The following is a 16,325-nucleotide window of genomic DNA, read 5'->3' as shown; positions in this document are numbered from 1 at the left end:
CTTGTGTTTGAATGTTGCTCCAGGCAAATTTCTGTCACCAATCAAGAGCCCATAGTGCTGCTAATGAAGAGGGATTTGTGTAAAGTGACAACACTTAGACTTGGATTTCTCTGTTACAGTTTCTAAGCCTCCATTGTTTTATCCATGCTGTACAGCTGATTCTGTGTTGGTGTTGCTATGTTGCTTTAGCAAATAGAAATTATTCAATAAACCTTTGCAATAAATATACTTTAAATTGCAATGATGAGTGGCATTTTAAAAGCTCATTATGGCTTCAGTGTTAACCAGAGCATGACTGATACATCATCTGGGCCACCTATAACCCAGTTTTCCCTTCGTATATTAAACACATCAATATCTGTTTGAGCATCAGTAGCATTATCATTAGTAGCTCTTCCCCACCGTGTTACCACCAGCCTTTGAGCTGTTTTTAGCCAGTAAATGATCCCCATTGTTCAGCAGCTTGCTGCTGCAATGGAAATTTTAAAGTTGATACATTTAACAATTGTCTGGGCTCATTACACTGGGTGAAACTTTTTACCAGGCATATATTAATTTGGTCCATTATTTATTTAAAACCATCGACTGGTGAACTTTTAATGCTCATTAAATGCTCTTTCTCACACAGAATAACTTATTCATTCTATCTGTTAATATAATCTTAAATATTACATATATATCATAGGCTGTTTACAGTGACAACTGACAAAATTCTCTGGTGGGGGGGATTTCTCAAAGATTAATTAGTTTAGCTTGATCTAAAACATTATGGAAAAAGCCATTAGCAGGCTAGTGAAAGTAGCATGGCAATTCTAAATGTCAATTTTTACTTGACATAACAAACGACACTGTATGTGGTCATTATTACAGGCATATATTTCTAAATCTTTGTGGAAACTAACTGCTGACTTGTTATGCTGGTCTGGCCTGCAGCTCTGATTTGTCATTATATAAAATTTATTCTCTGTGATACTGCATGACTAGCTTTTCATGGCTAAAATCATGTTATATTGCTCTCTGCTGCCACCTGCTGGCAGGTGGTTCTTAACATGCTCACAGGGGCATTTTAGCACATCTAAAGCTCTCATCTCTTGCCCTTACAAGGAGCAAATGCACATGTGCATCTTCACATGAGAGTCAGTAGGTATATGGTCCAAAGAAGTGGTTCTCAACTGGTGGGTCAGGACCCAAAAGTGGATCGCAGAGCTGTTATTAGTAGGTCATGAAAGTGTGCCTGAAAAACTGTGACATAAGGTCCACAAAAAAATAGCAGACAGATACATTTAGTTTTACACTGATTTTCCATGGTAACAAGATTATTTTGGTAAATTTTCTCAAGATCTTAACTTATTTAACTTCTTTTCTGACTCATTTGAATATGTTAGCTTCTTGAAATATATAAAAAAAACACAAACAAACTGTACAAAATTAATCATATTGTATATGTCAATTCTGAGTTTTTATTATGACACGCTTTCACTGTCTCTTTGTTAAGTCATGTGTTATTCCATACAGTACAAATTCCAAATGTTTTGCTGAATAAATTTAAGGCCCCGTCCACACAGAGACAAATTCAGGAGTGAACGAGAAAGGTTTTTGTCGGCGTTTCATGCACACAGAAATGTCGTTTTGGGAGGCCGTAAACACTACTTTTTAAATCTGGGTCCCAGAGTGAACAAATCTGTAAACGCTTTCATCTCCATGTGGACAGCCAACTGCATCTTTCTTGAAATGATTACGTCATACATAGCATAGCGGGTCAAACCAATACAACGGCAGATTACCACCACTAAGAACAGCATACACCAGGTGTTCTTAAATCCACCGTGAAGAACAACCAGAAGGTTAACCAGGAGAAAGTCTGGGGCAGTTTTCTGTATTTTTCTTCCCTCTCTTGGTAAATTTGCATGGCAGCTTTACAGCGCCACTTATGGGCTTGGCATGTATACTACAGTGTTTTCAGTCATTTTCAGTGGTTCTGTGCCTATGCAGGCATTTCCTGAAACCATCCCGTGCTTATGGAAAACTTTTTCAAAACGAAACAGAAATATATCATTTTCATCTCCAAGTGGACAAGGCCTACTTGCTGGAAATGTGTAGAATTTGGGTCACGATTGCTCCTTTAAGAGGTGGTGGTGGGTCCTGAGACTCGACCTTTGTGAACCATTACCCTAAAGCACAGATCTTCACACCCAAGGTGGAAACATGTGACCATAAATTAACTTTAAACATGTAGAATGCTATCAAACTACATTTAATTGCACTTTACACATTTATATCTCTAGCTATATCATATTTTTATCACTTTTCTAAAGATTTATATGTATACATATACTAAAACAAATATTTAAACGTCTATTTAGCAAACTGAGGGTCTGTCATTCTCCTTGTGGAGAGGGACAGGGCAGAACTCTGGCACCCTCTATTGACCAGCAACTCCTGATTGTTTCACTGAGGGATTGAAAAAAAATGGTTCTACTGTCCTTGTAAAACACTTTTTGACTCATGGTAAGTCAATAAAATTGTATTAATACCAACTTATGTCAAATGTTGTCACATTTTTTTCACTTATATTTAGTTGTTATCCTGTTCTTTTTTAGGTTTGATAGTTTGTTTTTGTCGTTGTTGTTCTTAGAGCCATTGCTCTAAGTCTTGATTTCAATATTTAACTGCAACTTGCAATTTATTGACAACTAAATGAAATAAATTCTTTTAAGAAGAGAAAAAAGAAAACTGTATTCAATGGAAAAATTTACATTTGCTATAATAAGATGTAATATCATTTAAAGGGACATAATAATAGATGATGTTAAAAATGAACCTAAGTGAGTTTGGATCTGATCCTGACATGCATAGTAAAATGTAATGATTTTTTGTTTCAAAAGTACAATGTGAAAGGTCAGTCTCACTGCACTTCTCTTCATAAAAACATAATTTGACATCTCTGTAATGTAGCATTAATAAGAAGTACATGAAGTAGATGCTGGAATATTAATGTTGTGAGTTCCTGCAGTGGAGAAACCCTCTACTGTGACAGACCTTTGACCGGAGATGGGCACACATCTGTTAATCTGTCAAATGATAATAGCAGCACACATTTCTAAAATCTTTTTTTTTTTTTTTTAAATGTGAACAATATTTTAAAAGATTCACTTTAACTCCAACCAGGTAAGACATATCATAGACAACCTGTCAAAGGGCAAACGGCCTCCTGTATTATAGAGAGCTTATTGAATTACCAGCCAAATACTCATCTCTGCCACAGGCACTCCACAATACTGCTTAGCCTAAGGATCCCACAGCTTTTCTATGAAATGCTGCTGGCCAGTGATGAGGGGTTTAGCAGTGCACTTACTTTGGAGGAGCATTACCTTTAGCCACAAATCTTTATTTTTCCTGGGAGATGCTTTAGCATCATAATAGAGCTATATTTCACACGGATACTTGGCTGAAAAAATGTGTTTGGTTGTGTTGTGCATTGTGGAAACTTTTATTTTGCAGGTTAAAATATGTTTATTATTGTTGTTATTGCTGTGCACAAGCTGCACAGTCCTGCCCCACAACGTGTATTTGTATATCCTTGCAAGCTGTGCTTAACACAAAAAACAGTGTATTTTCTCAGAAAACTCACTGCTGGACCCCAAAAAGGCCTTTACACAATCAGACAATCTTAACCTTAGTGTTAACTACAGAACTTGAAAATAATCAACTAGACTTCCATATTAAGGGTTAACAGAGTCACATTTCTCATGATCTGTGCCCATCTCTGAGGTCGCCTTTGACTAAAGTTAAATGAGCAGTATGGAGCTCTCTTCTCTATTGCATCCCTTGTGTCTTTTCTCTACCATCTTACCTTGTGCAGCCTAAACCCAGTCACTATAATGGCAGTGGCTCATCCATCCTAAGAAACCCCACCGGCGGTCAGCTGGAATGATCTGAACACTGAGCTTGAAACACACATTGACGACAGAGGGGTCTGTTCAGTTAAGACTCCTGCAGGCTAAGGGTCCAGGTCAGGGTGTGTACATATAAATGTGAGAGGTGGTGTTTGTGTTGTGTACAGGTGGAGAGGAGGTGGAGAAAGTGGAGTTAGGAATGTGGGGGTGGGGTGGGGGGCTCACCTACTATACTCAGTATTTACAAGAACAGAGCGTATAAAAATGTACAAGGAGACTCCTCTGTCTTTCCCAAAAACCCATAACTCAGACCCCTACACATGATTACACACAGATCATCTTTTTTTGTCTCTTTTTAAGTACCGTTGAAAATATGCTATTTCTGTAAAATCACCTGGCTTTGCCATGTAGGCTAGAATAACGACGTTACAGAACATGAAGTATACAAACCAAAAATAGTCGGATTCTTTACTTTTACAACTTAGTTTCCTAAACAAAGACTGTTTTGCATGTTCTGGGGACATCAGAAATCTCACTGTGGAATTTCACACAATAAACTTAAAGTATGGTGCAGGGTTTCACTCAGTACATTTATATGCATAGGAAAATCAAGCCATACCTATAGCTCAGTAGGGCAATTTATTCAGACTACTGTCCTTGTCTCAGTGTACAAAGAAAGTTGGGAGATATAACTTTTTGACTGAAGCATGTCTGAGTCCATAACTGTAGGTGGCAGTATTCCCAATTTCACTGAGTTAATATTGACCTTGGGGCACATGACCGACTGCACATGGGATGACAGGTTTGCCCACCCCCCGTATCTGATGAAAGTCTGAGTCTTTCAGCCCTTGGTCCTTCTCGTCTTACTTTAGTCTTGCGAGGCCTGGTAGCTTTGTGACAACTTCTCTTTGGCGCATTTTTGGGTACCGTTGGCAAGTCCATGTGTCTAATGCTGGCTAGGGTGGCAGGGATGGGACGGGTCAGCTGCTGGATGTGGGAGTCGCAGCTATGCTTCGACAGGCACCTGATGCACGGGACCCTCTGGGGACGAACCAGACATCAGGGGCAGATGCATGCATCATGAGATGGGGCATGGGCCTGGTGCAAGCCTCGATGATGGCCATTAGAAGACTGGAGCAGTACAAGGTCAGGGTTGATGCAGTGAAGTGCCAAACTGCATATGCTCCCCATACCTGACCTGACCTGACTCTGGACATTCTTCTAGGTGATTTTGCTAACAAGTTAGCAAGCAGCTAACCAGTTGCTTGTCAAATGGTGACAGCATGGACAAGTTTACAGCTCTGTATACTTTGACAAACTTTATGCTTCACTTTGGCCCAAATGTAATGCACACTAACCCTCTAATTTAAGGTGATGTTAAAAAGGCAGGCAACAACAATATTTACAAGGCTTATCATCTATGCTAATTGAAATGGCAGGTCAAATTCCAACCCAGACACTGTGGAGCATTCACTTAAACATGATAAGAAGTTAGCAAGAAGCTAACTGACTGCATGTGCATCATTGAAGACATTGACACATTTTACAGCTCCATTTATTTTGTACCCTCTCTGTGCATTTCTTTCAGTACAAGTGAGATGACTGTTGCACTTCTAGCTTACAGTGATGTGTTAAGGCAGGGGACAATGTGACTCCAAGCCTGGCACACACTATAAGATAACTGTGCCAATCTGCAGCCTGATTTCTCCCTTCCAACCACAGTCAGCAAAGGATTGTTATATGGAATCAGAGACTGACCGAGGGAGGAAACACAAGAAACCCAGCTATTGCAAAAAGTAGATGGACATCAGAAATGGAGGAGCAACTTCTGATCTGTGGCAACAATACAAGTGTGAATACAACATGTGCTGTTAGACCTCAGTCTAACTGACATGGGAGTGTACTTGTCTGCATGAAATGTTGAGTTTTGAGAAAGCAGACTGGTTGGTGGTGAATTAATACAGTATATATGTGTGCTGTGCTGTGTTGGCCATCTGGTTGCACACCACACTCCTTCAAAAAAAAAAAAAGAAAAAAAAGCTTGAACCTATTATTATTTGGGGTCTTTCACATTATAAAAAAACAGTTTCTGTGCCTTGATTCTCAAATGATAGTTTAGGACCCAAATGTGGGTTGCAAAGCCATTTTCAGTGGGTTGCAGAAGTGTGCCAGAAAAAAATGTGGCAAAAAATTTTGATGTACCTTTATTTTGAATTTGAATTTGTCTCTAAGAGTTTGTTCTGTCTCATATTTTGCTTCACCTCAAGTTCAAACTGCCCCACTTTCCTAAAATATTGTAAAAAAAAAAAAGAGAAATTTGGGTTATGATTTGTCATTAAGAAGGGGATGCTGTACCAGTTGAGAACTACTGTTTTATTCTGTGCCAGGCTTAAGCTGTTATTTTGTTCAGATTCCAAGTCAGAGCCCAGCAAAGAGACTGTGGAGCATGTGCAGAACCATAGTCCAGTCTGGACTGATTGTGGTGTACATCCAAGAGAAAATGGATCTTCATTTGAATCACACAAACATGCTTTCCTGCATCTTAAAAGTCCAGGTTTAGACAGACTAACACAACAATTTTACTTTCCTTACTGCATGTAAACGCACTGAGTGATAAAACTTCAGGATCAGTTTTCGTGTAGCCTGTCATTGAAGAGAGATTATTTGACGCCGCCTCTTTAAGAAGGTGAAAGTTATTTGATTGATGAGCTTTTTTGTCATGTAATGTTTTTTTTTTTTATCAACTGTATAAAACAGGAGGCTTTCTGAGAAGGCTAAGGTTAAATCATTGCAATGTGTCTGTATGTATGCGTGTGAGTGTGTGTGTGAGTGTAGTCTTCCAGTAGGGGGAGATATAACCTCATTTTTAGAGCATCAACATCACTTAAAGTCTTTTTGTTTCAACCCTCTGTATGAATGTGTAGGTAATTTGTGTATGTGAGTGTTTTTTTAGTGTTAGTGTTTCAGTAAGATATTGTTGCTTTGTCCCAGCTTTGGCCCTTCTTGCTCTGACGCTGCATCCTGGGTAGCTGGACGTCCACTTCTTCCTCGCTGTCATCTGACTCAGCACTGGTGATGTCATCGTCCTCCTCCTCTTCCTCATCATCGTCCTCCTCCTCCTCTTCTTCGTCATCCTCTTCCTCCTCTTCGCTGGCCTCCTCCTCTGCAGCCTGGGGCTCCTGCAGGTTCTGTGAGGAGGGATATTGATTTAAGAAATTAGGCTTAAGAGTGATACATCATGCATTTTCCTTTGAGTCCACTCTTTCATATCTAGTCTTTAAATTTTGTATTACCTCCATGGGGTTCACTGTGATCGTAAGAGCTGAGTCGTCCCAGGTCACATCCTCCTCTTTGGCCGTCTCCTCCAGCTTCACTTCCTGCTGGTGGGTCAGGTGGATGCGGTAGATTCCCAGCACTACGACCACCACAAGAGCAGCAATACACATCACAATAACCACAGTGGCAGCACTCGGCACACCTGAGAGCAGGGGGGAGAGAAAAAGGAGGGGTTAGAAGAAAGACATTAATGGAAAAGTAGCACAGAAAGTGGAGTATGCAGGCCAAAGGGTCCTGGAATAAATCACAGTTATGCTTAATGGACAGAAAGATTTTTAAAGACTTCTACTGAGATTAAACCACTTTTACTCACTTTAACGCTTTGGCAACGCTGTGGCCAGAAGACCTTCAAAAATTTTACTGGAGCATGTCTTGCATTCATTCTTTTCAAAGAGGTCTTAAATAAATTCTTACTGCACTTAAGTCATTAAGGTACTCTAAGGATGCAGACAATAAAAAAGAAACAGTACAACAATTCAGTAGTACAATTTCCAGACAGCGAAAGTGCAACAGCGTATTAAGAGGAAGGGCTTGGTTGTTTGTTGTTGTAGTGTGGCTGTAAGTAATTTTGTTTCTCAGTGTAGGCTCATGTTTTTGTGCTAAACTTTGAATTGCAGATTAGTCAAGTGTATGGGGGTCAAATTGATGCATAGAGCAAACTACATAGGGATTAATGAAATTGTGAGAAAAATGAAATTGCGAGTACATATGCTTCACAAAAGTAAAACAAAAGACCCATTTAGAGAAGGTATAGCTCTAAGAAGCTACAATATGGTTTGGACCTCACAATATACAAGGTTGGAGTGACTTTTGCCCTCAAAAATGTAACCAGTTCAACCTTGAGCCAGGGTGGACAGTTGTGCTAAGTATGGAGATACAGCCATCAAAGCATGTTGGGATATTACATTAACCAAGGGATGCACATGGGGCCAAATGAATTTAAAATCTGAGTTATGAGCTCCCAAATCTGGACAGTTTCTCCTTGAGTCAGAGCAGATGTTTGTGCAAATCTTAAAGAAGATCCATTCAGGTTTCTTGAGATTTGCATGAGTATAAGCCCATCAACCGCTACCTTTTACCATTGAACTCAAGGGTTAAGCATTAGGCAGAGGTGGAAAAAGTACACACCTACTGCACCCAAGAAAAGTTCAATTACTCTGGTTAAAAATCTACTGAATTAAGTATAAGTACTGGTCTGTAAATCTACTCAATTCTAAGTATAAAGTATTAAATTTAAAGTTTACTTTAAGTTGCTACTGAGGAGACTGTACAGTAAAGTATGATCTTTCTTCATTGGCAAGAAAAAAAGAGAACAGATCTCCAAACAGGTTGTTCAGCTAAAGTTCAACCTCTATGATAAAGTCAAATACACAGAAAATTTGACACTGTAAATTTAATACATAAAGAGATAAATTTAACGCTTTCAAAGTGTCTATATTACACTTCATAGTTAAACTACACTTTTGAAAGTATTAATTGTCTTACAATATGACAGAGCTGCAGTAAGTCCTGAAACTCTTAGTAAACTCTTAATACAACTAAACACATAAAACACCTCAACACTCTGCCCAAGGGCATGATGAGGAACTCTGCCGACACGTCACCAAGATTTGTTATTCTGGGTAGTCAACAGAGGTGGAAAAAGAAGAGAGTATGGTACTCAAGTACAAGCACAATTACTCTTGCTAAAACTTACATAAGTAGAAATAAAAGTCCTGATTACAAAATGTGCTGTGTTAGCCTTTGTTGCAGTCATTCAGCCTTTAGCAAGTCCTGTCATGTATAATATGTGTCAAGCAGGCTGTAATACCAGGGTAGCAATAACCCAGCCTGGTTTTACTGCAGACATGAAGCTGTATCTTATTGTTTCTGTATTAACATATTTTATTGCTGTTCAATTGGGTAACATATGGCTATCCCAGGTAAATGTTAAGTAGTTGCCCTAAATGGAAACCTCCATATGGATGCATACATTCATGAAAATGCGAATTGAATACAATAAAGTTCATTCAAAAACAATTAATCAAGAGTAGCATGAATCTCAATATGAGGGATCAACAAGATCTATGCTATAAAGGAGGAGGCTGGGGAGGAGGAGGTTAAGCTTTGTCAGCAGCAGCAGCAGCAGCAGCAGCAGCAGTGTGGTGCATCAGCATTAAGGCAAGCAGGGGCTAGTCAATAGTACGTCATGTCTAAATACATTGCTGTGTTGAGAGAAAGAGCTGTGATTGGCTGTGGGAGCTGGGAGGCGTTAAATCAGGATCATCATTATGGCCATCAGCTGATCACAGCTGGGTGTAGGACTACCGTGTCCTGCATGAACTAACGCTAGGCTTCATTAGTCACACGGGAACTCTGCTTGAGTATTGTGCTTGCAAGCAGTGGATGACCATGATCCCACTGACCCTGACCTTTGACCTCCAAAATCTAGTTGGTTCATCCTTGAGTCAGAGTGGACATTTGTACAAAATGAGAAAAACTTCTCAAAGCATTCAAGAGATATTTGTAAATCCCTAAGTCTGAGTGGACAGTGTTGCAAAGTTTTAAAAAAAACAAAGTTTAATGAAGTGTTCTTGAGATATCACAATCACAGAATGCCCCAGACATCCTCAAAACTCAAAGCTTCAAGCTGTGATCCTTCAGTTTTAAAAGCGCTCCAAAATGTTGTAAAAAATGTCCCATTATACATTTCATTAATCACACTTCATCTTTCTTTTCAGCTTTGATTGAATCTCTCAAACTCCACATACCCAGCCATAACACCTTCTTCCCATACATACTATTAGTGTTGTGTATTGTGTGTCAGTCCCTGCAGCTGAGTCTTCTTCTTTACTGTCTTTACGTTTATTTGCTCCATTGGATATTGGATGCCTTTTGTGATAGCCTATTGATTTTTTATTTTCTCTCCCAGCTTATTTTATTACAGGCTTTTTTAAAACCTTGAGATAAGATGGCTCCTCTGCTGATGGTCGTTATCTTTAATTACTTTGACAGCCATTGATTTTCTTAAAAATGTCACTTTTCAAACTGTATTTTCTGCCCTTTAATCAATACTAAGCCATGTTAGCAGTGTGGCTCAGAGGATTGCAATCGCAGTGTTTCACTCTGCTAGCCTGTCAATCAGTTCAGCCTTGAGTGAAGTCCTTCAGCGGTTAAAGTTGGATTTTCTTGAAGTTTTATTGAAACACCCTAAGAAAATAATGATCATGATAGCCATTCTTTAACTTCCACTTGAGCAATCATTTAGGGCAAAGTTCTGACTCTGAATACAGGGATTTAACAAAAGAAAGCTAAAATCTTCTGCTCTTCTGTATTCAGTTGAGTCATACTAAAGTTATAGCTCCAAAAGACTGATTGCTGTTCCTTCTACAAGTATAAAAGCACTGATTTATTGACAAAAGTATGTCAAATTTTGCTATGGTGTGGATGATATCCCAGCTGATTACTACTGGGCACATTTTTGGTTGACATATTGTGCCACATGTCAAACAATCAGCAAACTTATCAGCAAGCAGCAAATTGGTTGTATAGCAAACAGTTAAAACAGGGACAATGTAAGTCTTTTGATAGTGATAAATGTGTATGGGCCTGTTTTATAGTATTTTATCACTAAAAAAGTTAAAGTTGATGCCAATCTTTGACAGCAAAGCATCATTTTTTTCTGGGTTCACCCTGGAGGACCATGTTTTGCAAAACAAGTAGGGGGTGTTCCAAGGAATGAACCTTGAACCACTACTCTAGGCTTTATCTTAAAGAAAGGCTTTATTTTATATAAGGCTAAATTCCTTGTTGCGTAAGCATACTTGGCCACTAAAGCTGATTCTGAATCTGATTTTCGGAGCAAATATGATGCACTCTATTCTTCTTGGTGATGTCATCTGTGCGGTTTAAACTCCTAAGTCAAAGCCCAGTGTGAGAACCCTGGTCCCTGGTTTGCTTCCTAGTCAGGGCCTTTCTGTGTGGAGTTTGCATGTTCTCCCCGTGCATGCATGGGTTTTTCTCCGGGTACTCCGGCTTCCTCCCACCTCCTCATTAGGTTAATTGGTGACACTAAATTGGCCATAGGTGTGAATGAGAGCATGCCTGGTTGTCTGTCTCTACATGTCAGCCCTGTGATTGACTGGTGACCAGTCCAGGGTGTACCCTGCCTCTCGCCCAATTACAGCTGGGATAGGCTCCAACTCCCCCGCGACCCCCAACGGGATAAGCGGTATAGAAAATGGATGGATGGAGACGTTCAGGAGTGATGGTGAATTTATTTTACTTCACTGTGACTGAATGAAGATATTGCAGTGGCTTAAACATGTTTGTTAAAAATGGAAATAAAGATTAATTGCCATAGTAGTTAATGCAATTAATCTTGACAGCCCCAATAGGGACAAAGAGGGAAATTTGACTTGACAGCATCATTTGGTGCTAGTTATGAGGGCACACCCTAGCAAGCCTAGCCTTTTTTGCTAACAGCTAATTTAGTCTGGTTGAAGATTGGTGTTTCTGCAGTATTTTACCTTGTTTTTGCGCAGGTTGTATACCACATGACTGATGTCCAACTCCTGACTTTCTAGAATGCAAAATAATCGTGTATCTTTACTGTTAAACTTGTTGGCAGCTATAGACTTTCCGTCAATGTTACTAGTACTTTGTTTAAGATGAAGTATGCACTGCATCATACAGTTTAGCATCATCTACCATCTGTTAGCTATAATGCTAACTGCTCCATGGGGATGGGTATTTTAAAAATGCCATTGCAGCATTTATGGCCATACTGATTATTTAACATCATTACTGATGCATGTATCTGCAAAGAGCATGTGACAAAATACTGCCGTATTGATTTTTTGAGCACAGGCCTCATGTTTATGCACCACAGAGGCATCTAAGAAGGCACCATTGCACCAACATTGCCCCCAGCCCCTTTTCAGAGTCCAACACTGAGTCAAATTACTGAAATAGTTATTTGGCTTTAGCTAGGTTTGAAATCTCTTGTTTAGGAATATTATTAGTGAACATATCACTGTACCACCGAGCAGCCCTACACAACATCAAGCTTAGCTAAAGTATTTGAGTCCAAGGCAAAATACATGTACAAAAAACAGTGCATGGCTGCTCCTTGTTTGCACCTTGTCTTTGCTCTATTTCTAGTAGAAAAACACAAAGCAGGCATGTAGCCGGAAAAAGAAAATTCTAAATTTTTAATTCATCTTACATTGCTGCCAGTGTACAGACAAAAGCTGAATATTTTGCCTCATATTTAAACTTTTAGAGGAATTTGTGTCCAAGGAATGCTGGGTTGGATTCAGACGAATAAGAGAAAAAAAGCAGAGGGATTTATTTAACTGAGCTGTGTGTGTAAACTGCAGATGGTTTCAAATGTATTAAAAAAAAAAAAAAAAAAAAAACTTAAACACACTTAATTTCGGTCTCAGAGTGATACACGGCTGCAAAGATGTATCATAAGCCCTATTTGGTAGCATAACCAGAACACACGTTCGGGGATTTCTCTTGATCTAAAATGTTTATTTCTCCTGCTCTGATCTGCAGCCTACTGAGATAACACGACTTTTCAACGCCTGCCCTTTCTCTCCACCAGTCCCTGCTGGTGTGTGTGAACGTGCGTGTGTATTTAACGAGAGTGAGACACACAGGGTGCTCTTCAGATGATCATTTGATTCAGTCTAGTTCCCTGGATTTTCTCACTACATCCACGGCCTTTGATCTTCCTCGCAGTGAGAATTCATGCAGCCCCTTGGAGTTACTCAGACGACTGTTTTCATGCGGTTGAAGGCATACACAAACTGGCACGCACACAAAACTGGCCTTTTCCTTTCACTCTAAAGTCTGCTCATACAGCATGATATCATGAGTGAAAATTACATGCTAAGAGACACTTCGTGGCTGAGAAGTATGACTTGAAATTTCCTTTTCATGTTTACTTTTTGCTGTTTCTTTATTCCTGATTTCCATCCACCCACGTCCCACTCTGCTCCTCTGACCTCCTTTTTAAACACTCGCTCACAACCTTCTCCCAACTCTGGGGGCTGTTAGCGGCACTGGCTACTGAACTCTCCAGGATTCTAAGTAGAATCCATTAGAGTGTGATGAATAATTAAATGTGGTATAGAAGATTAAGACCAATGTCTTCCCCCCTCTCTGTGCTCTCTTTACTTCAGATGACTCTCGTGCACTGATGGAAGGGAAACTCTGGCTGAATCATTGGAGACTGTGGTGAATTTACGCTTCTCTCCATCACTGAGGAGTGCTTGTGAGAGCGGCGGTCTGATGAACAGAACAATAAACAAACCAGAGAGCGAAACCGAGCGTTCCCCTGATTCGGGCTGTGTTTACCCAGGGATGGATGGCTGACATAAAAACTCCTCAAATGCTCATTTTTGTGGCTCAGTGGTTTATGAGTAGCTCCTGGCTCTGACTCCCAGCGCCCATCAGGGTGTTGCCTTTATCTGTGATATTACATTTTAATTTCCAAAAGAGTATTTACAATGTCATTTAACAGACCTTTTGTCCAGGGTGACATACATCGGAGAGCAAATAAAACTCAAAACTCTAGACAGAAGGAAACATCAGTACAATGCCTATCAACCCCATTGGATGTTTTACTCTTGTATTGATTTTATACATTAAATCAAGTGAAAGCAAATTTCAACAAAGTAATGCCAATCAAATAAAAAGATGTAATGTAAAATAACTGACTGCATAAATATTCACCCCCTTCAAGTAAGTATTCAGTTGCACGGGATCAGTCCTTTTTTAAGTCAAGCCCAAATTCCCTTTCTAGGTCAGTTCCAGCTTTGACTTGGCCACTCCAGACCATTCACCTTGTTGTCTTTAAAACATTTCCCTGTAGATTTCACTGCATGGTTCAGGTCAGTATCTAAATAAATCTTCTACCAAGCTGTAGTTCCCTTGCAGGCTGAATAAGATTCTCCTAAAATTGGCTGCACTCATTTTATCCTCTACCTTTACAAGCCTTCCAGGGTTATAGCTGCCAAGAAGCATCCCTGCAGCATGATGCTGCCACCACCGTGCTTCACAGCAGGGATGGTGTGTTTGTATTGATGTACAGTGTTTGGCAACTTGTCTGGTGGCTAAAAAGCACCATTTTTATCTCATCAGACCAAAGAACTTTCTTCCACTTAACCATGCAGTCTCCCACATGCCTTTTGCTGAACCATAGTGGAGATTCAGTGTTTTCTTCAACAGTGGCTTTCTCTTTGCCACTCTTACATAAAGCTTTGACAGTTGAAGAACTCAGTTGTTGTATGCAGAGTCAGCTGCTGAAGCTTGTAACTCCTTCAGAGTAGTCATAGGTGTGTTGGTGGCCTCTCTCACTAGTCTATTTCTTGCACCGTCACTCAGTTTGTGAAGACGGCCTGCTCTAGGCAGAATTACACATGTGCCATATTCCTTCCATTTCTTGGTAATGGATTTGATGAACTCCAGGAGATGTTTAATACCTTGCCATTTTTTTGTATCTGGCCCCGAAATTAAACTTTTCAATAACATTTTCTCTGAGTTGCTTGGCGTGTTCTCTTGTCTTCATGGTGTTATGGTAGCCAGGAATACTGATAAACCAGAGACTGAACCTTCCAGACAAAGGTGTCTTTATTCTACAACCACTTGAGAGACATTCACTGCACTTAGGTGATCCCAGATTTTTTTTTAACTAGCATTACTTTGAAGAAATCTTTTTTTTACTTTTATATTAAAGATGATTTTTGTAATATCCTTTAGTCAAAAAAGCAACATTTTGTTTGACAATGATTGATTTATAAAATCAATAAAAGGTAAAACAACCAAGGGGGTGGGTACTTTTTATAGGCACTGCAAGTGCCTCAATTCCAATTGGACACAGGCATTGCCATGCAATGATAGGAGCAGTGCACATGGTGTACAGAAGCAATTCCCCCCTAATAATATGAAGTATTAACAAAAAGGAGGGAAGAAATTTTGATGAAGTGTTTTTTTAATGTATTGATATTTGAAAGGTTGTACTCCAGTTGCAGAAATTGAACGTCTTCCCCCCTCCAACTCTTTCATGGTGACTTTACCTGAATTCTTCCTGAGTTCACACATCAGCTCACCTGCACTTCACTGATAAAGTCTACCGAGGGCTGGCAAAGAAATTCCAGGTCAGGTTGGATGAAAACTTGGGGTTGGAGCCTGCAGCTTATCCCATGGATATTGCAAGTTTTTCGGTACGTGAACACAATACAAGATTAGACATTTCCTTTATTTTAATGAAAGCTGTTTTACAGCCCCGGGTAGTTGCCGTCAATGGAGCCGTAGATATAGCAGGTGTAGTAAAATAAATGTTATGTATTAAGTCCATAAAATCCTTTGCTTGTTAATTTTAAGTGGCAAAACACCAAAAGCATTTCTGTTGATGTTTTTCCAGTCCAAATTGTTAGTAGACATCTGTCTGGGTTGTTAAAACAATTAAACTTAATCTCTACATGGAGAGCTGCCATCATCTTTAGCCTTAAGCAGTCTTTTGAAACAGACATCTCAATGAGCACAGAATAAGGTGTAGGACAAGATTTTGGCTTCAGAAGTGTTGATTGTAAAAAGAGTGGGAATGATTTATTACATTTAAACGGGCTCTTGTGGCATGCAGAAGGATATGTGGAGGCTGATGGAGGTAGAGTGTTTCTGCAGAAGACCCAAACAATGCAGACCAGAAACACTTTTTACATCTTGCTGAACTTTAAGCAATGAACAGCACACGAAAACAAAGCTTTTATCTTGATTTTTTCCCTGCTGTTATGAATTTGGGATCAAACGACTTCTCTCATCCACAAACATCATCCACTTTAACCAACGACTTCTGGCACTGTCAGTAACTGTAGTGAGAGATTTGCCAGAGGGCGGAGCTGCAGGCTAGAATTTAAATGGTGAAAACAAGGGATGCGTGAGGTTAGCCAGCCAAATGGTCAAATTCAGAAATCAAAATAGGCAGCTCTCTTCTATCTATCCACCCATTCTCTTCCGCTTATCCGGGGTCGGGTCACAGTGGCAGCAGGCTAAGCAAGTCAACCCAGACATCTCTCTCCCCAGCAACATTTTCCAACTCCTCCT

The 16,325-nt window shown here is 39.7% G+C and overlaps 1 protein-coding gene across 1 annotated transcript in view; it reads right to left on the bottom strand.

Annotated features, from left to right (window-relative positions):
• Positions 1-4,528: 4,528 nt before the first annotated feature.
• The window catches only part of LOC121522310 (calsyntenin-2-like), a 347,129-nt gene continuing 335,332 nt past the window's right edge, over positions 4,529-16,325 (bottom strand). Inside the window, exons 16-17 of the mRNA XM_041806529.1 lie at positions 7,190-7,374; positions 4,529-7,084 (exon numbers count right to left, since the gene is read on the bottom strand). Coding sequence (XP_041662463.1) covers positions 6,860-7,084; positions 7,190-7,374 — 410 coding nt within the window. The 3' untranslated portion in view covers positions 4,529-6,859. The remainder of the gene's footprint in view (positions 7,085-7,189; positions 7,375-16,325) is intronic.

The sequence above is a fragment of the Cheilinus undulatus genome, linkage group 2 (genome assembly GCF_018320785.1).
Source record: "Cheilinus undulatus linkage group 2, ASM1832078v1, whole genome shotgun sequence".
NCBI classification, from domain to species: domain Eukaryota; kingdom Metazoa; phylum Chordata; class Actinopteri; order Labriformes; family Labridae; genus Cheilinus; species Cheilinus undulatus.
The sequence above is the reverse complement of the archived record's forward strand: the minus strand, read 5'-3'. Positions and strand labels throughout refer to the sequence as shown.